Source organism: Plecotus auritus (assembly GCF_963455305.1).
Source record: "Plecotus auritus genome assembly, chromosome: 2".
Taxonomy (NCBI): domain Eukaryota; kingdom Metazoa; phylum Chordata; class Mammalia; order Chiroptera; family Vespertilionidae; genus Plecotus; species Plecotus auritus.
The window spans coordinates 14,546,074-14,568,859 of NC_137771.1; the positions used below are offsets into that span (position 1 = coordinate 14,546,074).

At 48.8% G+C, this 22,786-nt stretch overlaps 1 protein-coding gene across 2 annotated transcripts in view; it reads right to left on the bottom strand.

Annotated features, from left to right (window-relative positions):
• Positions 1 to 5,466: 5,466 nt before the first annotated feature.
• The window catches only part of TCEA3 (transcription elongation factor A3), a 38,376-nt gene continuing 21,056 nt past the window's right edge, over positions 5,467 to 22,786 (bottom strand). For both annotated transcript variants that reach the window (XM_080655946.1, XM_080655947.1), the window contains 6 exons: positions 19,429 to 19,595; positions 19,200 to 19,256; positions 15,966 to 16,120; positions 10,624 to 10,770; positions 8,820 to 8,891; positions 5,467 to 6,688 (listed from right to left, as the gene is read on the bottom strand). In XM_080655946.1, the coding sequence (XP_080512072.1) occupies positions 6,680 to 6,688; positions 8,820 to 8,891; positions 10,624 to 10,770; positions 15,966 to 16,120; positions 19,200 to 19,256; positions 19,429 to 19,595 (607 nt within the window). In that variant the 3' untranslated portion in view covers positions 5,467 to 6,679. The remainder of the gene's footprint in view (positions 6,689 to 8,819; positions 8,892 to 10,623; positions 10,771 to 15,965; positions 16,121 to 19,199; positions 19,257 to 19,428; positions 19,596 to 22,786) is intronic.

Consider the following 22,786-nt stretch of genomic DNA (forward strand, 5'->3'; position numbering starts at 1 on the left):
GAAAGAACCGCGTTCTCCTACTCAGGACAGAGTATCTTCTGCTTTCTTCTGTTGGAGACAACAGCCCGATTAACCAAGGGAAGTTGCCCTGCTTCTCCTCACGTCCCTAGAAGCTTATCTTGAATCGGACCTTAATTGCGACGTCTGGCCTAATTTAGTGCTGGCCTGTGTTGGGTTCCGCTCGGATTAACACTCATTTGACAGCCGGGCTGAGAGGAAAGAGGCAGCCGCCCACTCCCCAGGGAGGATTCAGCGGCCTCGCTGGAACTTTGAGCTCCGCCCACGCACTACATCTCCCAGCAGCGCCTGCGGCGTTCGCACCCTGCTACACAGACTACAACTTCCAAGAGGCCCCGCGCCGCCAGAGAGCTTGCGAGTGTGGTCAGTGGTTGGGACAGGCGGTGTTCAAGCATCGCTATTAACCCTATAGGGGAGTCTGACTGTGTCCTTCCAAAGAGGGTGCCCCTTGAGGGGCAGGCAGAGTTGTGCCTGGCAGAGCGGGAAGCCAAAACCCTGAGCGAATGTGGGGGATAGGGCGTGTAAAGGAAGCGAGCCAGGTCCCAGCGCTGGGCAGAACCGACCTTATTCTGAGGGCTTCTCTGCTCAAAGGTTTCCTGGCCGCCTTTGACACTGACGGGCCTCTGAGGGCCTGAGCTGGGCGGGCCCTCCACATGTTAGCAGTCTCTGATCGCTGAAGATAGGAAGCCGAAAACCCGAGCTGAGTACGAACAGACTTACCTCCTGGCCCGCAAAAGATCCCCTAGGCCGCCGGCTCCAAGATCCGCGAGGCCCCAGACAGATTCCAAATCCGCAGGCAGAGTTCTTTTGAGACTTCAGGAGTTCGGGAAGGTTCTAGAAATCACTACTGGCAGATTCCGGATATCTCAGACCTGCAGGTAGATCTCGAATCCGCAGACTTGCAGGCAAAGCCCAGAGATCCCAAAGACTCACACAGATTCCGAGACCTCAGACTCTCAGGCAGCTCAGAAACCACAGGCTCATAGGCAGGTCCCCCAGAGACCACAGCAGCTAGCCAAGAAACACCACCAGCAGCTAAGCTGCATGCAGCTGGATTTCTTCCGAACGGAAGGACTTGCCCCCTTCCCTTTCCCCAGCCAGGATGAGAAAATTAGACAATGGAAGCCCAGCACTAGGAAAAGCTGGCATTCTGCGTGGAGAAGCGCTCTGAGCTCGCTGTAGCCTTGGAGAGGGAAGTGATGGAAAAAGAATATAGCAGCTTATTAGGGACTCCCACCCTCTTCAAGTTATAAATATCCTCAGAACCTTGGCTATGTGCCCAGAAGCCTGTTGTCTCTAACTGTACAGGAGACTTCTCTGCCTGCGCTGGGAAAGGGGCTTTTCTTTTGTTTTGCAGATACATCTACCCACTGGGTGACTTGAATTTTTTTCTCGAACATGACTCCAGGCTATGCTTTTATTAGTGGGTGTCCTGTTCCCAGTGCCCAGTTATTTATGGTTAAATTACTCAAGTGTCTGAAAAGAACTAGGACTCTACCCAGCCATGAGGTAGACTCTCCCACTCCACACCCCTAACTGTGAGGCTAGAAATTCTTTAGCTACCACAAAATTGTACCATCTTACCCCACCTAAAATTGATATGGGTATGCCACACAAATAAGTTAAAAAATGGAATCACAGAGGGTTCCTGAAAGGTAGTCAAGGTCAGACAGACCTGGGTTGAAATCCAGGCTGTATATCCTTTGAAAAGTCATTTAATCTTTCCAGGCCCATTTCTCTTTCTGTAAAATGGGATGATCACACCTAAGGTGATGGTGAGCACCGAGATGACTTAAAGTGCGCACTCAGATAATAGCTGTTATTAATCCTGCCGTGGGTGCAGGGAAGACTTCCAGAAAGTGAGCACTTTCTGTGGATATTTTCATTGGCTCAGAAAATCTGGGAAGTCAGAGTGGCTCCATAGCTGTGAGGACCGGCTGGTGACCTTATTCTCACAATGTTTCTGCTGGAAATCCAGAGGGAACTCGAAGTTGGACCAGTTTGGTGGGTTCAGACAAATTGGTGAATTGAGCCCAGCAGAGCAGAGATATTTGGAGCTGCCAAGAACCCAGCAAGTTAAGGCCTAACCCTTAGGAAAACCTCTGGGTCAAGAGAGATCAGTTCATACTTTGGCTGAATACTTAATTGCAGGTCTCTAACTGGGCCTAAGGTGAGGTGAGCTGAGCGTCCAAGCCCCTCAGCCCAGCAGGGCTTCCTTTTCATCCCTTCTCTGACAGATTGCTTTGTAAACTTTCTTAGGCCTTTTCTTCCCCATTGCTCCAGTGCTTTAAACCCTTCTTTGTCCTCTGCTGTTTCTTTTATTCCTAGGCCTGGCTGGGGGCAGGGCGACTCTCTAAACCCTGCTTGGCTGCTTGCCTCTTTCTGTGAGTAAGTGCTTTTCTCTTTCTTCACCTGGGACCCTCCAGAGGGTGGAGGAGAGAGGCTGAGAGAGATGGAAGGCTGCCTTCTTTTGGTGCCCCTGGGATAGGGGAGGTGGTGGGGGGAGTGGAACAGGGGGAGGAAAGAAAGTGGGTGAGGGGCTTCCTGTTGCAGCCTTCAGCGGGACTCTGAGGGTTGGGTCACTGGAGGAGGAAGTGACTTCCTGCCTCATTGTTCAGGACTTCATTGTTTCTCAGGAATATTGTATGTGGGTTTTCAATAACCAATTCGGAAAACTGTATTTGTCCCATCACTTAGCAAACAATGAGCACCTACTGTGTGCAGAGGTAGCAGCACAGCCTGTCACTGGGGAAAGGGACCAGGAGAACCATTTGTCCAGGATCTCCAGATGGAGTTATAGGTTATGTCAGATCCACTGACCAATTTAATCAAAGACCCTCCTAGTATATCTTTAAGCTTGTTTCTTATTTATAGACCACAGTGCCTATGGAGCACTATAAATTGTTATGTTTTAATAAATCTATAATTACCTTGTGAGCCGCACAATTACGTTGTAATTCTTTGTATTAGAAGCATTAATTTGTTAAACATTGAAAAATATGCGTTAATATTTGTGATCTTGTTTTGTCATTTCTTCATTTTCAAATATACCAGTAATATATATATATTAAAAAAAAAAAAAAGTAACCTGGGCTTCTCTCTTGATCCTGCTAGGAGCAGCGATGAAGCCTCCACACAGAAGAAGGAGTTGGGAACATGGGGACACACTGACTTGCAGCCCAACTGCTATAGTATATGAATGATGAGCTAGCTAGTCTGCACCAAGAAGAGGGGTGCACTCATTGCTGGGGGCGGGGGAGTATGGGAGGAGGCTTCACAGAGGAGATGACATCTGAGCTGGCTAGCAAAGACTGTAGGACTCTTAGAGGTGGTGAACAAGGGGAGGGACCGCGCTTTCCTGTCTTCGAGAACAGCATGTGCGAAGTCATGGAGGCATGAAAGGACAGAGGATGTTCCAGAATGGTCAGGATTGGGTATGGCTAGAAGGAAGAGTGTGGGGGTGGAGTGGCAGGGGAAGGGAACACAGCAGGGACAGTCTCTTATGTCCCTTTGCCTGCTGCCTGTTTGTCTCTGCCTTTGGCTGTGGATCAGCAAAAGCTGGTGGTGAGGTGCAGGTGTGTGTGGGGGGGAGGGGAGGGGCAGCTGGGGCTGGCCTGGGGCAAGAAGAGCAGGTTGACCCTGCAGGAAGAGGGGGAGTGCAGAGGACTGGGAAGCTCTTTATGACCTTCGTGGGTGTCAGCTGGTTTTCTCCTGAGAGAATCAACATTTTCAAAAAATGTCAACAGTTGCATTAAAAATGTACAACAAACTTAGTTTGTTTAGACTACTGAAAGGCATCAAATAGGCCCATACTCACCAAGCATGTTTACTGGGTCTGTTTTGTGCCAGACACTGTGCTAGGAGATAGGACAGTCCCTCACACAATGACTGCAGGGCTGTTGTGATTAAATTTGAGAGGGCCCGACAGGTAGCTCAATTGGTTAGAGCAGATTTGATCTGTGGTCAGGACACATACAAGAAGCAACCAATGAATGCATAAAGTAGTGGAATAGCCCTAGCCAGTTTGGCTCAGTGTTTAGAGTGTTGGCCCGAGGACTGAAGGGTCCCAGGTTCCATTCTGGTTAAGGGCTCCATTCCAGGCCCGGTTGGGATGCGTGCAGGAGGCAACCGATCGATGTGTCTCTCTCACATCATGTTTCTCTCTCTCTGTCTCTCTCCCTCCCTTCCACTCTCTCTAAAAGTCAATGGAAAAAATATTCTCAGGTGTGGATTAATAAAGCAAAAAAAAAAGTGGAACAAGTCAATGTCTCTTTCTCCCTCCCCCTCTCTCTAAAATCAATAATAAAAAAAGATTAAATGTGAGAATGGCTGCAAAAAACAGGAGCACAGCGGAGTGCCTTGGTTCACAGTGGCCATCATTGCTATGGGGAAAGTAAAATGCACCACGTGCTGTGCGGTGAAGCCATAGTTCAAATTGGCTCAGGAGGTGAATAGGGGCCTGGGTTCAAGTCCAGATCCTGTCTCCTAGAAGCAAATTACTCTCTGAACCTTGGTTTTCTCAGTCTGTGAAAAGTGTATAATAATACAATTCCTAGAGATAAAAAGTAGAATAGTGCTTGCCAGGGGCCGGGGAAGGGGAAATGGGGAATTGTTTATTACATATAGATGTTCAGTTTTGCAGGATGAAAAGAGTTATGGAGATTGGCTGGACAACAATGTGAATGTACTTTACTGAACTGCATGTACCCTTCAAAATGGGTAAGATGGTCAATTGTATGTTATGTATACTTTACAATTGAAAACAACAGAGTGTAATAGCCCTAGCCAGTGTGGCTCAGTTGGTTGGGCGTCATCCCCTGCACCAAAAGGTGGCCGGTTCAGTTCTCTGTCATGGCACATGCCCAGGTTACAGGTTCGATCCCAGGCAGCTGATCGATGACATTATTAAGTTGAAAGTAGTTGCTATTTCGTTCCGCTTTTGTCTTCTAGACATTTCGATGGAGGATTAGATAATGCAGAGAAAAACCTGGATCTCAACCCTTATTACTCAGTGTGGACCCGCGGTGTGGGCATCACCTAGGAGCCTGTTGGAAATGAAAAATCTCGGGCCCCACCCCAGACACGATCCCGGGGGATTCCCACCCACGTTAAAGTGTAAGGAGCCCCTGGGTAGCTAAGCAACATCCCTCCACGCTTCTGTAGGGAATACTCGTACCTCAGGCACGTATCACAGTCCGTCTGCTATGGAAGTCTGTGCCTATGATTTCTTTCCAGGCTGGGAACTCCTGGGAGGTATACGCCAAGCATTGTGCATGGCCCTGGATCTCTCATTGCATCGAGCACAATGACAAGAAGCAGAAGACCTGGGTTTCGGTCCTGATCCTGCCATTTACGGGCTGTGTATGTTGTGTCTTCTGTGAGCGGATTCTCAAGCTTTCCAAAGGACCCGCCCCGAATCTGACTGCTGAAGAACTGAAGCTGGTGGATGGTGGTAGATTTCTAGTTTATTCACAGGCTTCCTCTAGGAGGAGGCACTTGGTGGGTGGAAGGAGGAGGGTGATAACCCGTTCAGAGTGGCTGATGCCCAGGGCTTATAAAGAACTTGGGCTGAAGTTACTCAGAACAGCCGCCCTAAGGGTGTACCAAGGCAGATGGAGACCCAGCGGCCTCTGCTCAGTCACCCTATGAGGTAGGCACTAGTACCACTCCTGTCTTTACAGGTAAGGAAACAGCCCAGAGAGGATACGTGACTTGCCTGGGCTCCCAAGAGTTCCCAGGCTCCTGCGTGTCAGTCCTTTTAGGAAACAGAGCCCAGGAGGCTCAGGCTGGGGCTGCTGGAAGGCCAAGGACAGAGACTTAGACTCAGGACAGGCCTACCTGACCTTCTCCCAAGGCTTTTCCAGAAGATTCCAGCTTTGCCTAAGGTTCCTAAGGTTGGCGAAAAAAGCAAGCCGATGTCATCGTGGGAGAAGCATGATAAGGACCCTCCCTGCAGACTTCCTCTGAAGCGGGGGCCACAGATGGAGCTGTGAAGAAGGGCATTGCCAGGGCGTAGGCAGCTTCCGAGGCTCAGCACCTTCCAGGGGCCATGGAACTGGCTGGTGGCGGGGGGCGGAGGGGCTGTACTCTTGAGTCAGAAAGACTCAGCTCAAGATTATCTGTTCCCTTGTTCAAAGGCCCCAAAACCAGCTATGAACAGGGAATAGCAGAATTTGGGAAAAGATGCAGAGTAGGGAAGAAATCTTCCACATGGCGTGGAAGTCATATCTGCCTGAGCCAAATCGTGTGCTAAGTGTTCTCGTGTGTGACTCTGGGGTGGGGTGGGGTAAGACTTGCATCAGTCTGTTATTTTTCAATTCAGAAAAGGCAGGGAGGTTTGGATGTGAGGGAAGGGACGCAAAGCAAAGGTCTGCCAGCCCGTCAAAGATTTGACACCTGAGTCTCTGATTTCTACAAGAGGTTTGTCAACACAGACTCTTTGCGTGGTATCCCAATTAGGCTCCCTCTATTCGCCAATCGTTATTCATAACTAGGGATTTATTTGTGAAAGGATTCTCCCTCTGATCCCTAGTACCCCATTCAGAGTTCAGCGTTTTTCTTCATTTTAAATTTTATTTTATTTTTCTCCAGTTACGATGGCTTAGTGCTTTCTCTTTGTTCTTCCTCAACTTGTTCACTGAAATCCTGGCTGGCAGTTCTATCAGCAGAACTACAAAACCAAAAAGGCAACAGAATTTTAGAGCTTTTCCTGAGCCACCCAAGGAGGCTGGGGAAGGGGGAGGGGACATGAAAAAGAAGGTAGGGTCTGGAGCCACACAGACCAGAGGCCAAATCCCAGCTGTCATCATTAGCTGTGTGACTTTGAACAAATCACTCATCTGTAAAATGGGATCATGATGCCGGCCAATGTAAGAAGGATATTGGGTAATAAATGAATGGAAATGTGATGCCAGACATGTGGTGTGCTCTCAATTCATCATCAAAATATCACTGTGATGGTCACAAATCACTTGATTAGACTTTAGGCCTTCCACGTGGCAGTGGACACTACCTGAAAATGGGGAAGGTCATGTGGCCAGGTCACTGCCACCGCTAGTGGGCCCAGTCTCTCTGACTAAGGGCTGGGTTTGCAGCAGGCAGAATGTCTGCTCCTCAGCAGTAACAATGACAAGAGCTATCATGTATTGGGCACTCACTAATTCTGGGATAGGCAGTGTTGACAGTTATTAACTCATTTCATCCTTACAATCACCCTAGGAGGTAGGCACTACGTCACTCCCATTTTCACAGGTAAAGAAGCAACTCAGAGAGGTTAAGTCATTTGCCTAAGCTCCCATAATACTAGTGAGCGCCAAACTCGGGATAGTGAGTGCCAAACTCGGTTTCTACGTACCAGGAACATACGTGCTCAGGGTTGTTCACTGTACAGGAGAGCGTGGCAAAAGGGGCAAGTTGAGCCACCAGAGGCCCTGGTAATGCTTCACGTGTATTACCTTCCCGCATCCCCACAACAGCTCTGTGGGCTAGATATTGACATCCCCATTTTATAGAGCAGGAAATCCAGGCCTAGAGCGTTCAGGGCACTTAGCTCAGTCACTTTGTAAGTGATAAAACGAGGATTTGAACCCGATGCCACGGCCCATGCTCTAAACCACTAGCCCGCTGTACTGGCCCTATCCCTAAGCGCTCAATAGATGAACGAAGGGAAAATACACAATGGTCTGACTTTCGCATTAAAAAAAATATGGCAGATCCACTGAGTTCCCAGGGCTATGGAGGCCTTCAGTAAAGTTGTAGAAACACAATCGATCAGGAATTTGCCCCAGACTGTGTGACCTTATGCTTGTGAAACATTTCGGCAGCTCCGTTTCCTCGTTCAAAAGTGAAAGCAGTATTAGAAAGGAACCTTTCTCCTAGCTGTTTGCAAAGTGTGCGTGCGTATGTCATCACCTTCGCATCAATCATTGGAGAAAGGCACTACTATCCTTTTGCTCAGGGAGAGAGTAAGATGCTCAGGGTCACACAGCGCGTAGGGCAGCGTGGAGACCTGAAAGCAGGGCTCCCGACTCCCGGTCCCATGCTCAGTCTGGGGCTCCTTGCTAAGCACCTTAGAACTTACGGAGTACCCACAGCCTGCCTGGTGGCCCAGGCATCACACAGTGCCCGTGCGAGTCAGGTGGTACTGGAGACCGGCACTGATCACAGGACCACACCGAGTGCTTTGGGAAGAAGACGTGGCGGAGAGGAGCACTCTGGAGGAGTCTCTGCTTGGCTCTCATGTCTGAAAACAAAACCTCTGCCTTCGTGGGAGCTGGGGCAGCCCAGGTTACAGCCTTGGGGAGCATAGGCTTTTCCAGAGCTGCCTTGGGAAGGGAGGATGACCTGGGAGCCCTGGGGGAGAGGCCCCTCTGACAGAGCTCAGCCTTCCTCATTCCTGGCCACGGCCAGGTTCAAAGGAAATAACATCTGTTAAAGCACTTTGTAAAGAAGTGCGGTCCAAGTGCAGAGTGCTATTGTTTTTCCTCTGTGGATCCGGGTGGTGGGGGGTGGAGCAACTGACTCCCTCTGGGCTCAGAGGAGGGACTTGCCCGCCCTCTGATGAAATGTGGCTGCTGCTCCCATCCCAGCCGGGTACCTTCCGAAACGAACACATGCCTGTGCGCTCCCTTCCTGCCTCACCAATAACAACCCTCCACGATCTCCAGCTCTGCAGGTCCACTCTGCACAGGCTGGTAAGCCCCTGTGCGCAAGGCCCCTTCTTGGCTGTGGCTATACTACTCCTTACGGGGGGCAGCATCTGTGGATGCTGGGGTAGAGGGGGGAGGGAGAACGATACAGACCTTCCAGCGATTGCCGCACTCATTGCATAAGACAAAGGTAGTCATGGGTTCATCAGCACTGCGTGTCTGCACCTGAGACAGAGAGAGGCCCACTCATGAAGTCACTCCCCTGCTCTAGGACCTGCCTGAGCTCCCACTGTCTGCAGAGGTAGGTCCAAGTCCCAGAGCTTGGTACTGTTGTTCCCACCCCACGTTGGCAGTTCCTTATCACTGGAACTCTATAATGCATATTTTCTTCTCTTGCAGGTCCAGCAGCTCACTTTCGGTATCTCACTGGCTCAACCTGACCTTTGCACTTTCACTCTTGTTGATCCTTCTGAATTGATCTCTCTTCTCTTGCCTCAAGACTCATCTCCTACAGGAAGTGTTCCCTGACTCACCTCTGAACATGCCCTGTTAGGTGAGCTGGAAGCACCCCTAGAGATCACTTAGTTCATTCCTTATTTTATAGGTGGTAGAACTGAGGCCAGAGAGGAAAAGAGATTTGAAGATCATGAGGACTATTTAATGTAATTTTTTTTTTTTTTTAGTTTCTTATTCCCTTACCCAAACCAGTCAGGTGCAGGAACTGGGTTTCCCATAGCAAATCCCTGGCATTTCCACATTTAAAGATTGCTGTTCTGATTTTCCATAAATGGCCATGGCATATAGCACGTTGTTACTTTGCTGACACTCAGCTATGAATGATGTCAGCTGGGAGTCCATGGGGTGGGATTCCTGAATGGCAAGGCTGACTGTATTTCTGCTGTAGCTACAGATCCCCACAGGCAAGGTGCTCCTGATACACTTGCTTGCTGAGCAGATGGAGGAGTGAAGAGAGTTCCAGAATGACTGGGTATCAATTAGATTCCTAGAACATTGGTGCCCTAAGGGCATAATATGTGCCACCCAGAAACAGCAGGTGGTTCTCTGGTTTAAAGTCTCGCAGAGAAGGGGCCTCCATAACCTTACATGGCTCCCCATACAGGGGCAATGGTCTTCATCCTCAGGACTCAGGGCTAAAACCCTTAGTCTTTGAACACAAAGTTGGCTGTGAGCAGGCAGAAAGGTCTAGATCTAGACTTATTACTCTCTGTCACTGACCATGTTTGTCATCTTGGACAAAGCTGCAAAGCTTGTCCCCTGTCTGGGCTTCAGTGTCCCTGTGTGCAAAGTGAGAGAGCTGAGTTTTATATTGCCACGTTCCCTTCCAACCATCTGTGACACTACAGTTCTGTGCCCTATGAGTCTGGTTCCTCTTAGTCTTGCTGCAGGTACAGCCAGAACGTGCTGGCCGAACCTCACAGACACAAATCTGGATGACTGTATATGCAGAATATCATTTCTAGAAGCCACAGGACTCTAGCCGACGTTGCTCAGTGGTTAGAGTGTTGACCTGCGCACCAAAGGGTGTGGGTTCGATTCCTGGACTAGGGCATGTACCTGGGTTGCAGGCTCAATTCCTCATGTGGGAGGCAAGCATTCAATGTGTCTCTCTCACATTGATGTTTCTCTCTCTCTCTCTCTTTCTTCTGTCTCTTTCTCTCTTCTGTCTCCCTCCCTCCCTCCTTTCCACTATCTCTGAAAAAGCAATGGAAAAAATATCCTTGGGTGAGGATTAACAAAAACAAAACAAAAACAAAACAGAAGCCATGGGTACATATTGGTGTACCATGGGTACATATTGGTGTACCATGGGTACATATTGGTGTCCTTTTCTCTGCAACCTGGAGTTTTAACTATTTCCCCCTCTGGCTCTTCCCTGAGCTCTCTCTGGTTCTCCATCTCTGTGCCCCTGTAACTTCCTCGCCCCTCCTCACCTTACCTGGTTATAGGTACAATTCTTCTTCTTGCATTTCTTGCACTGGAAGAGGCCAGTGGTGGTGCCGCCTGTTTTGGCCATCTGGTGCTCACGGATAGCCTCCTGGGTCATGGCGTTCCTCAATTCCCGCAGCTCATCACTGGCCATTTCCTGGAGAGAAACAAGTTTGTCCTTCAGGGCCGGGAGTCGCAGGGGCCCTGCCCCATACCTGGTGTCTAGAGAGCCTGAATAGAGGAGGGAGAACATGCTAGATTGAGTACAAGGAGCTGGAGGGAGGCCTGGACTCCTGGCCCTGCCTCAGCAGGGAAAAGGCCATCCCCATTGGGTGGAAGGGCAAACCTGGGGGGCTCTGGTGGGCCAAGTGCAGAAGGGCATGTGCAGGAGAGCAGAAAGCAAATAGCTTCTGCTCCCGGATCAACACTCGCGGGTACATTTCCTCAGATCTAGTGCTCACCCTGCCTGCCTGGACCTTGGGCACCTGCCTGAACCTTCCTGCTTGAGCTGACTTGACCAGTGACCACCTGATCTATGATCTTCTCCTTATCCTTCCAGTCTGGACGTGACCCAGGCCTGCCCAAGCTGTGATCACTGCCCAGCCCATTCTGCCTTGTGGGAACCTGGTCTCACCATGACTTGCTGTTGCTGTCCCCACCCATGCAGGACCTGAAGCACCTGGGCTCACACCACTAACTGCTCATCTGTGAGTGCGTCAGAACATCGCTAAGTTCCTACAGACCAGACTCTCCTGTCTTGTGTCAATTCACTGCAGACACTCAGTGTCCGCATTGTCTAGGGTCCTTCCTTTCTTTATCCTTCTCCCTGGCCAGTTGACCGCCCTTAAACCTCTGCCAGACGAGAACAGAGAGGGGGTCACTCAAACCAGAGAGAGTTCTAGTGAAGGTTGGTGTGGGGGAAAGAGGACGGCAGAGGCTGATGCTAAAATGAGTGAGGATTCGGGAGTGGCTCAACATTTCCACTGTTGCTTTCTAACTGGACTCCTGGAGAGCAGAGCTGGCACACAGGTCCTATGGTTTTAGTGACCACTAAATCTAATGCTGACCACTGGGCTATAGCCACTTGGGCTTCTTGTCAAAATGCAGATCCCGCCCTAGCCAGTTTGGCTCAGTGGATAGAGCGTCGGCCTGCGGACTGAAGGGTCCCAGGTTCAATTCCGGCCAAGGGCACATGCCCGGGTTGTGGGCTCGATCCCCAATAGGGGGCGTGCAGGAGGCAGCCGATCAATGATTCTCTCTCATCATTGATGTTTCTATCTCTCTCCCTCTCCCTTCCTCTCTGAAATCAATAAAGAAATATATTTAAAAAAAATGCAGATCCCTAGGAACCCAAAACTTGAAGGGCAGGGCCCAGGAATATGCATTTCTACTAGTGTCCCCAAGTTACTCTGGTGCACGCAAATGTTTAAATTCTACTGCGTTAAATTCAAGGAATAGGTTCTAACCAACAACGGGGTAAAGCACGTCAGCCAAGGCCATAGAAGCAAAAAGCAGCTGATTTTAATTTGGGGGCAATTTTCCAGAACATAATGCATTCGTCCATTCAAAATCTATGGGACGCTAATTTATTGAATGTCATTAACTGCACTGGTGTGCTGGTAAACCGGTTTTGACCATAGGGGTGGCTGATTTGTAGTATTTATCAATTTCCATAGTGTAAATATTTCCATCAGGGCCAATTTCAAGCAACTAATGTGGATGCCACTGAATGCAGAGCTGGGAGTAGCTACACATAATCACGTCTTTTGAGCTGGTTGGAGCTGGTTTCAGAACACCACTGCCTCTAAGCCAGGGGTGGGCAAACTTTTTGACTCGAGGGCCACAATGGGTTCTTAAACTGGACCTGAGAGCCGGAACAAAAGCATGGATGGAGTGTTTGTGTGAACTAATATAAATTCAAAGTAAAGGAGCGGAGGGGAGAGCAAGAGAACCAGATAGAACAGCCGGATCCGGCCCTCGGGCCATAGTTTGCCCAAGGCTGCTGAGCCCTCAGGATGCAGATAAGATTTGGTTCCTGTCCCCAGGTAATGCTAATCTGGTACAGTAGCCCAGCATTTACACAAGATGGCAAGATAGCCTATGAAGTATTAAAACAAAGGCATACAAAATGCAGGGAAAGCCCCCCCCCACCCCCCAGTGTGCGGTTAACTGCTTTGGGGCAGGAAAGACTCATTAAAGAAACTGACACCTTAACCAATCTTGAAAGATAAACAGACTTCCATGGCACATTTTAGACATAGCGAATAGTCCATGCAAAAGTTCAGGGGACAGCCTGGCCAGTGTTGCTCAGTGGTTGAGCATTCGACCTACGAACCAGGAGGTCCAGGTTCCATTCCCGGTCAGGACACATGCCTGGGTTGTGGGCTCGGTCCCCAGTGTGTGTTGTGCAGGAGGCAGCCAATGATGCTCTCTCATCATTGATGTTTCTCTCTCCCTCTCTTCTCCCTTCCTCTCTTAAATCAATAAAAAATATATATTTTTAAAAAAGAAATGAAACATTAAAAAAAGATCGATAACATGTTTGGAGAAGGGTATATAGAGTGGGGCTCAGGGCGAGGAGTGTGGGAGACAGGGCTGGGGGTCAGATTGTAGAAAGACAGTCTTTTGTGCCACCTAAGGAATAAAAACAGAAAAATATTCTATCCACTCACCCACCAATCCATTTACCTAGCTCTGCCCTGACTCAGTAAGCAGACAAAATCCCTCTCCTTGTGGGACTGACAGTATGTCCCCTTGACAGTTCTAATAGGTATCTCAGACTCTACTCCATTCTTTGACATGTCTGGGTAGAGAGGAAAAGAGAGAAAGAATGAGGGTATCAGGTGGACAAGGAAAGAGACAGAAAAAGGGAGTTAGGGAGACAGGGACGTGGAGAGGAACATCGATCCACATGGGCCTCCCCTGTCCCAGGCCTTCCCTGACAGCACCTCCCTGTCCTCTGAGCCCAGCACTGCAAGCAGCCCACACCAAGCTGTTACTTTTCTTATTGGAGCAAAAATGGTCCTATATTTCTTATAGAAACCTCCTGCCTGGAGCAAACGGTGACCTGAGGAAGATCTCCTTGGCATCCATGTTGGCTGGGTGGCTGGCAGCGGTTCCTGGGGCGGCAGGCCCTGGCAGTCCCTTGTCGAGGGCCTGCTAGGTTCCCGGCCTGCTCCCCTTGGTCTGGTCAGCCTCTTTTTGGGCCTGGGTTGATCACCCGATTATCTTGCCCTGTTCTAGTGAACATCCCTTGGGTTGGGCCCGATTTCATCCATGTGTCTGGCTTGGCCAGTTGCTTTGCTGGGACATCTGGGGCTTGTCTCTGGCCTAATCCGGACGCTCAGCTCTGTTCTGACCGCCAGCTTCTGGGAACTTGCTGGGTTTGGCTCAAACTTGTGCCAAACCTTGCTCCTGGTTCCCCTGGGCTTGGTTTCCCAACATGCTCTGGAATGGCCTGTAAGACAGACTCTCCATAGCACTCCCACAGCACACACACAAAGAGAAGCAGCACGACCCCAGGGCCACGGATGCGAGATAGAGGAATAAACGCAAGGCTGGGTTTCCAGAAAGGTCTCGGCTTTACCTTGCAGGAAAGGAGCATATGCCTAAAGCCAAGTTGCAATTGTAACTCTGGGCATAGATTGCTAGTTGCCTGAAAAGATCAGATACTTTAAATTAAGCAGAAAGACAATCCTGGTCCACCTGGCCTAGTTCCCCATTTTATCTGAAAGCCCAAGCGTATTATCTTTCTTATTTTGGGTATTTGAGGAAGTCTCTTAGCTTCCCTCTATTAGCTTCTCAGAAAAACATACACGCACACTATATAACACACACACACACCCCACTTACATATACCACACACACATACTATAGACTAAATACACACATCACACATCACACACACACACACACACACACACACACACACACACACACACACGAAGGCCCACTCTTGCCAACAGTTTCAGAGGATTCCCAGGTACCCCGAGGCACACCCAGATTCAGATGTCATGCATTTCCCCTCCCCTTCTTGGGGGGCCACTTCCCTTTCCTAGTGCTTAGTGTGCCATCCCCGGGTGCTGTGGGGAACCCCTCTGTGAGCTGTGGCAGGAAAGAGCCGCTTGTACCTGAGGATGTGTACAAGATCTCTCCAAGATGGACTCTGAAAGGAACGGCTCTGGGTTTACACCCTCATCTGTCACTTATAAGTTGTTTGTGACCTCAGTTTTCTCATCCATAAAATGAGGATACTAGCCCGGCCGGCGTGGCTCAGTGGTTGAGCATTGAACTATGAACCAGGAGGCCACAGGTTTGATTCCCGGTCAGGGCACATGCACAGATTGGGGACTAGATCCCCAGTAGGGAGCTTGCAGGAGGCAGCCGATCAGTGATTCTCTCTCATCATTGATGTTTCTCTCTCTCTTCCTCTCCTTTCCTCTCTGAAATCAATAAAAATATCTATTAAAAAAAATCAGGATACTATTTCCTCTTTCATAGCATTGTGCTGAGGGTTACATGAAATGGTTGGTGAATGGGCCTATCGTATACTAATTCGGAGGAGGGTTTTTCATATATTAATCTTCTAAATTCATTTAATGCTTATGAGATAGCTATTATTATTACTATTCCCATTTTACAGATGAGAAAACTGAGGCACAGAGAGGTTAAGTGGCTTGCCTAAGATTACACAGCTAAGTGGCAGAGGCAGAATTCAAACTCAAACAGGCTTGTTCCCTTTTCCTTCCCTTACTGATGCTTTTAAGCTGGAGCAATCCTTCCTTCCTCTAAGTCCCCGTGATGCCTCTATCATGGCACTCACCACCGGTTTTACACATACTTGTAAGTATATCAGTCTCCCCACCTTGGACTGTGCTCCATGTAGACAGAGACTCCTGTTCTGGCTTGGGCCCAGAGCTGGGTAATGGGCTACAGGCAGAGGAGGGAGGCAGATAACCAAGCAGTGAAGAGTGGGTACTCTGAGACCCAACAGCTCGCCTCCTGGCTTGAATATTTTCTAGATGTGTGTATAGGCAAATCCGTTAACTCCTCTGAGCCTCAGCCTCCTCATCTGTAAAATGGGGATAATAAACATTCCCACCTTAGTCGGTGTGAAGGTAGAATTGGCCAGTGTGTCTAAAGTGCTCAGCACAGTGCCTAATACGTAATAGCCGTGTCCACCATCCTGATGGTCCAGAAACCTTGAGAGGCTGGGGGTCTGAGATGGTCTGACTGTAAGAGCTCCCTGGCTCATCTTTATGGAGTCACAAGCCACTGCCTCTCAAACTTGGACAAAGCTGGAGGGGCCTGGCCTCCCACCCCACTGTGCAGAGGTCCCAGCCTGGCCCTCACCTCTGCTGTCATCTTGGCAATGAGGCCGGTGGAGATGGCCCCACTGAGCACGTTCCGCCGCAGGCCAGGGTTCCTGGGGTCCTTGAGGTTGCTGATTCGGCTGCGCACGCGGTTCCGGTACTTCATATCTGTGCTCTTGAGCTCCTGGTAGATATGTGACATGGTCAAGGGCCAGCCAGCTACTCATAGAGGGGAAGATGGGGAACCTCTCCTGGAAGCCTCAGGAGAGCCAGGGCCATCTCTTCCTCTCCTTGAACTCGTACAGGGGTTGGGCACTTTTGTGGCATTTGAGGGAATTTCAGTAGGCATTTGGGGTCACCATGTGTCGGGGACAGGAAACAGCCTCTAAGGTTATGGCAAGCACTGTGGTGTCCGGGACTCCAGGAATGGGCACCCCAGGTTTGTCTGAGCCTCTTGTATGACCTCAGGTGATTCACGTGACCTTTTTGTGCCTCAGTTTCCTTGTTTATAAAATACGGGGCTGTTATGAGGATTCAGCAATCAAAGCTGCATGATGCACTAGCGTGGTATCTGGGACATAGCAAGAGCTCAACATTTAGGGGCTGTTAAGATGATAATGATGAAGATCACCTCTAGTTACAGGGGGGTTGTGAGTCCAGCTGGCCGAGAAAAACAAGATAGGAGCCACATGTTTAAGGCTCTAAGAATACTGCAATAAATAAATAAATTGCTGCCCTAACTGGTTTGGCTCAGTGGATAGAGCGTCAGCCTGCGGACTGAAGGGTCCCAGGTTCGATTCTGGTCAAGGGCATGTACCTTGGTTGCGGGCACATCCCCAGTAGGGGGTGTGCAGAGGCAGCTGATTGATGTTTCTCTCTCATCGATGTTTCTAACTCTCTATCCCTCTCCCTTCCTCTCTGTAAAAAATCAATAAAATATATTTTAAATAAATAAATAAATAAATAGCTGAGCCTTGTGTAATCCAGTGCTCCCAATTCTCAGTTATTCCCTGGAACCGACTTTGGGAATTGCTGGTCATTAATAGATGAGGAAGCTGAGGCTTAGGAAGAATGCAGGCCCTTGCTCAAGGTCACAGGGCAAATTCCCGGCAGAGACAGGGCTGGATGCCAGAGCCCCTCCTAATGGCAATGCTCCCTGCTCAGCCAGCAGGAGGCTGCCACTGGCCACGGACCACAGTGACTGCTCTGTCCAGATGCTGCGTCCCAGACAGGCCTCCCACTCCCTTCCCTGGAGGAGCTCAGGGAACACGGCCGAGTTTGCTTGGTCTCCTAAGCCAAGGAGACTCAGGAAGATGAGGCCTCTGCTGGGTAAAGCCAGAGACGAGAAAGAGACTGCGGGGAATGGAGAAAAATGGAAACGGCTGACTTCCTTGGGAAGGAAGGTGGTATAATTTCTGTTTTTGTTTTAATGTTGTTTGTGCAATAAAAACGTAAAAAGAAAGAATGTGCCATAATGCTTTCGAAAGCCAAAACATATGTTTAAAAATCTGTGTTTGGGATTCCTGGAGGTGTGGGTCTGCTCATGTGGGGACAGGAGGGCTGGCCGTACTTCCACCAGCTTCTTCCCGACTGCTTCCTGAGATCAAGGTAGAGCAGAGCGCGGGCCTGGGTGTCACCGACCCCTCAAAGGAGCACATGGGAGCCCCACAGCTGCTATTTCGTCCAGGGTCACTCTGAAGAGGACACAGGGTCGATGTAGCTCTGATTGCCTCTCCTTTAGTGACGGACATTCAGGAGGAAGAAAACACGGAGGGAAGGCCAGCGGAACGAGGTACTAGATCACCCACCTTTTGTTTCAAACTGGGAAGGGACCTGCTTGGAGGGACGACTGTTCCAGAGAAAACCAAGAGGAAGCCCACGCTCCGTGTTCTGAGTGAGTTAGAAATTATGAGCATGTACTTGGTGAGATGCTGGGGAGCTCAAGGGTGGCTAATAACCAAATGATGGTGGAGAGAAACTCCCAGAAGATGTATTGGAGGATATTAGTGTGGGCCTCAGGCAGGAAGGAGGTGGAAGCAGGCAAGTTTGTTGTCTGCAGATTGGCCCCCACCCCTCCCTAACTCCACCTGGCACCCCAGGTAAAGCCCAGGAGGCCTCAAAAGGGTCACTCATACCACAGTGTGACACACTCAGAGGCCCTCTCTCCTGGGGATTCTGTCCGCTTCCTTCCACACCTCTTTGACATGCAGAGCTTTGTCTCCAGTAAAAGAAATCCCAGCATTTGCCCTGACCCGTTTGGGTCAGTGGATAGAGCATCGGCCTGCGGACTGAAGGGTCCCAGGTTCGGTTCCTGTCAAGGGCATGTACCTTGGTTGCGGGCACATCCCCAGTAAGGGGTGTGGAGGAGGCAGCTGATCAATGATTGTCTCTCATTGATGTTTCTAACTCTCTCTCCCTCTCCCTTCCTCTCTGTAAAAATCAATAAAATATATTTTTTTTAAAAAATCCCAGCATTTACTCAGTGAGGCACGGCGCTGAGGGATTTTTTCCCTCCAAGAGAGAAATCTTTTGGTGCAATGGGCCCATATCCCACAGGTAGGTGGTCACCTCCTTATGGAAAGACCCCAGGAATCCAAAGACCAAGGTTCTCAGTCCAGCTCTGACATCAATAGTTCCTGAGCCTCAGTTTCCTCATCTGAGAAATGGGAACAATAGTCCCTGCTTCACAGAGACTGTTGTGAAAATTAATAGAGGTAGGAAGTGTCAGTTGCCCATCACAGTGCGTGGAACATACTGGGGAGTAAAAAATGGGAGCTGTTATCTTCAGCAGGTGGACGAGGGGGGAAGGCTGAGTATGAGAAATGTGGTCCTTCTCTGCCTACCCAGCTACTTGACGTCACAAACTAGGCATGTTATGACATAGTCTGTCTGGCACAGACACTGAGCCTTCAGGTTCTGGAATCACACTTTCTGGGTTCCAATCTCAACTATGTCACTTCTATTTGCTGTGTGAGCTTTGGCAAGTGACTTAATCTCTCTGAGCCTCAGTTTCCTCACCTGTGAAACAATTAATGAGGAAACCTACCTCGTAGATTGTTCTCAACACTGAATGAAGTACTGCTCATACACAGCTTAGCATGAGGCCGGCGGGTGCAAGACTTACTAAATGTTAGCTAGAAGCTAGAACTCCAGGTCAGGGGCAGAGCAGCAGGCTGTCCCGGAGCCCTTTCCCTCCCTGCTCACTGTCCTGGGTCCCCTGGACTTGCTGCTGGGCAGTCCAGGCACCCACAGTCTTGGCAAAGCTCAAGGATATGATCTTCAATTTCTGATGCCATCTTGTCACAGTTGACTCCATAGTCCTTGTAATCATCTAAAAGAGATTGGGGAACACAGGCATCAGCCAGACATGACCTTGGCAGTGAGGCCTGCTTGTACCATGGACTACAGCATCCTGAACCACTCCCATGGCACTGAGGAAAGGCCACATCTCATCCGCCCTTGGGAAGCCCTTCCCTCCCCATCCCTGGCCCAGGCCCTCTCACCATCCGCCTTCAAGGCCGCTGAGAGCATCTCCACACACTTGTCCCGGACAGAGTCCCCTGTGAGATAGCAGGGTGCCAGGAGGCAGATGGAGGGGGCAAAGGTGGGGCTCACAGGGCTGCTGGGTGTTTTGGGGGAGGTCTCCGCTTTCGATTTGCTGCTGTTTGATCTGAGGATGACAATCAATAATCGACATTCTGATACTAAGCAAATAAAGCATTTATTGAGCAATGATCCTTTTAATCTCATAACAAGCCTATGAGGTAGGTACTATTTTAGGTACTTGATATGGATCATCTCACGGGGTTGATACTATTCTTTTTTTTTTTTTTGAATACTCAACTGACCTCAAACAAACCATGACTAGCTACAGTACTAATACAAAGTTAACATGCAAACTGTTTTCTGTGGGTTTTTAAAATATGTTTTTATTGATTTCCGAAAGAGGAAGGGAGAGGGAGAGAGATAGAAACATCAATGAGAGAGAATCATCAATCAGCTGCCTCCTGTACACCCCCACCTGGGGATCATGCTCGAAACCTGGGATCAAACCAGTGACCTCTTGGTTCATGGGTCAACGTTCAACCACTGAGCCACAGTGGCTGGGCTAAAGATGCGTTTTAAATAATGATACTCAGGTCACACATCTGGAAACCAGTAGAATCAGAATGAAAACGCCGGCAGTTGAACTCTGGTACCCAGGCTCTTAACCTACCCCTGTGCTCTACTGGTTACAGAACGGTGTACGATGCCAAAAACTACACCGAGTGGCCCGATTATTATGATCTCTGAACGCATAATAATCTGGCCACCATATATATATTAGAGGCCCAGTGCATAAATTCATGCATGGGTGGGGTCCAGCCAGCCTGGCCAGGGGGAGGGGACACAGGCGGTTGGCTGGCCTGCCTGCTGGTCAAACTCCTGGATGAGGGGACAATTTGCATATTAGCCTTTTATTATATAGGATATACACTGAGTGGCCAGATTATTATGCGTTCAGAGATCATAATAATCTGGCCACTTAGTGTATATCTATTAGGAACTGCGAGAGCTCCTCTCTCTCTCTCTCTCTCTCTTTCTCTCTCTCTCTCTTTCTCTCTCTCAGCTCTCATTGAACCATTTTTCACTCATTCAATAAATATTTCAATAAATATTAATTAGGCACCTATTCTCAGGTACTGTGCTGAGAACAAGGGATAAAGCAGACAAGGCAGAAAAGCTCCCTCCCTCAAGGAGCTTCTAGTCTACTGAATAGTGAATGTACCACCATTTAAGAGCGCTGGCTCTTACCATGTACCAGGAACCGTGCCAGGCACTGTAGGAGCACTTTCTCATTTAATCCTCACAGCAGTCCTAGGAGGTAAATACTGTTACCATCCCCATTTGCAGCCGAGGGAACAAACCTAGAGGTATATCACTTGAGATTTGAACTCAGGCCTGATTCCAACCCTAACACTCTTTTTTTAAAAAGCATGTTTTTATTGATTTTGTAGAGAAAGAGAGGAAGGGCGAGGGAGGGAGAGAGAAACATCAATCGGATGCCTCCTGCATGCCCCCTACTGGGGATTGAGCCTGAATGTGCCCTGGTTAGAACTGCACAGGCAACCTCTGGGTGCATGGGTTGATGTCCAACCAACGAAGCCACCGGCCAGGGTCCAACCCTAACACTCTTAACTCCTATGATACACTGCCTAAGAATGATCCCATTTTGGTTTTGGCTTTAAAAAACCCCCACATAAATAAATAAATAAATAAATAAATAAATAAATAAATAAAATACTGAACTGGGTGGCTTAAACAACAGAAATTTATTTCTCACAGTTCCAGGGACTGGGAAGTCCAGGATCAAGGTGCTGGTCAGTTTGGTTTCATGTGAGGGCTCTCCTTCCTGGTTTGCAGATGGCCACCTTCTTGTTGTATCCTTACATGGCAGGGAGAGAGAGCGAGTGAGCTCTCAGATCTCCTCTTATAAGGACACTGCTCCTATTGGATCTGTTCCACCCATATGACCTCTTTTAACCTTAATTACCTCCATAAAGGCCCTACTTCCAAATTCAGTTACATTGAGCTTCGACATATGAATTTCAGGAGGGAGGGGTAGATAACATTCAAACCAGGACACCATATTAGTAACAATTATCTCTCTGAGATGGGATTATAGGAGATTTTAATTTTCTTCTTTTGCTTATACATGTTTTCTAAATCTACGAAAAATATATCTACTTTTGTAATGAGAAACACTTTCTAAAAAAAACATTTGACAATTATGAGTGGTAACTGTGCTGATGGCTCAGACAGGCTTCCTGTCTTCCTATTATTAAGGAGCTGCCAGCAGCCCAAGTCGGTTTGGCTCAGTGAATAGAGCATCTGCTTGTGAACTGAAGAGTCCCGGGTTTTATTCCAGTCAAGGGCACATGCCCGGGTTGTGGGCTCCATGCCCAGTTGGGGGCATGCAGGAGGCAGCCAATCAATGATTCTCTCTCATGATTGATGTGTCTATCTCTCTCCCTCTCCCTTTCTCTCTGAAATCAATAAAAATGTATTTAAAAATATATATATAGTAACCTCAATGAATAAGAGTAGCCAGAAAACCTGAAATACACAATGACAACCTGTTTTATATAACTGATAAATCTTAATCCATTTGAAATTATGAAAATCTCTTCTTTCTCATGCTTAAGAAAAGATTAAATTGTCAAATTTTGTTACATATATTTTACCACAATATTTTAAAAAATATTTTATATGTGTTTATTGATTTTTTAGAAAGAGAGGAAGGGAGAAGTATAGAGCAATAGAGAGAGAGAAACATCGATGCGAGAGAAACATCCATCAGCTGCCTCCCACATGCCCCCTACTGGGGATTGAGCCCACAACCCAGGCATGTGTCCTGACTGGGAATCGAACTGGCGACCTCCTGGTTCATGGGACAATACTCGACCAACTGAGCTGCACCTGCCGGGCTAATGGTTTCCAATTATTTTCAGCATAAAGTCACACTCCTCATCCTGGCTTCCCAGTCCCCCCACATCTGGCCCTTGCCTGCCCTCTAACATGATCTCATGCTGAGCTCCCCTCACTGTTCGCTGTAGCCTCTACTGCCCTCCTGCTTTCTGTTCCCTAAACACACCTGTCCTCTCACCACAGTGCCTTTGCACAGATGGCCCCTCCTCCCAGGAGGCTCCTCCTCCAGCTTTTCCTATGACTGGTTCTTTCCCACCAGTCAGGACTCTGCTCAAATATCACATTCTCAGGGAGGCCTTCCTTCCCTGATCACCCCAAGCAGACTGTCTCTGCCCTATAACTCTCTAGCACATGACCTAATTTCTGCATTCATGGCACATATCCAAGTCTATA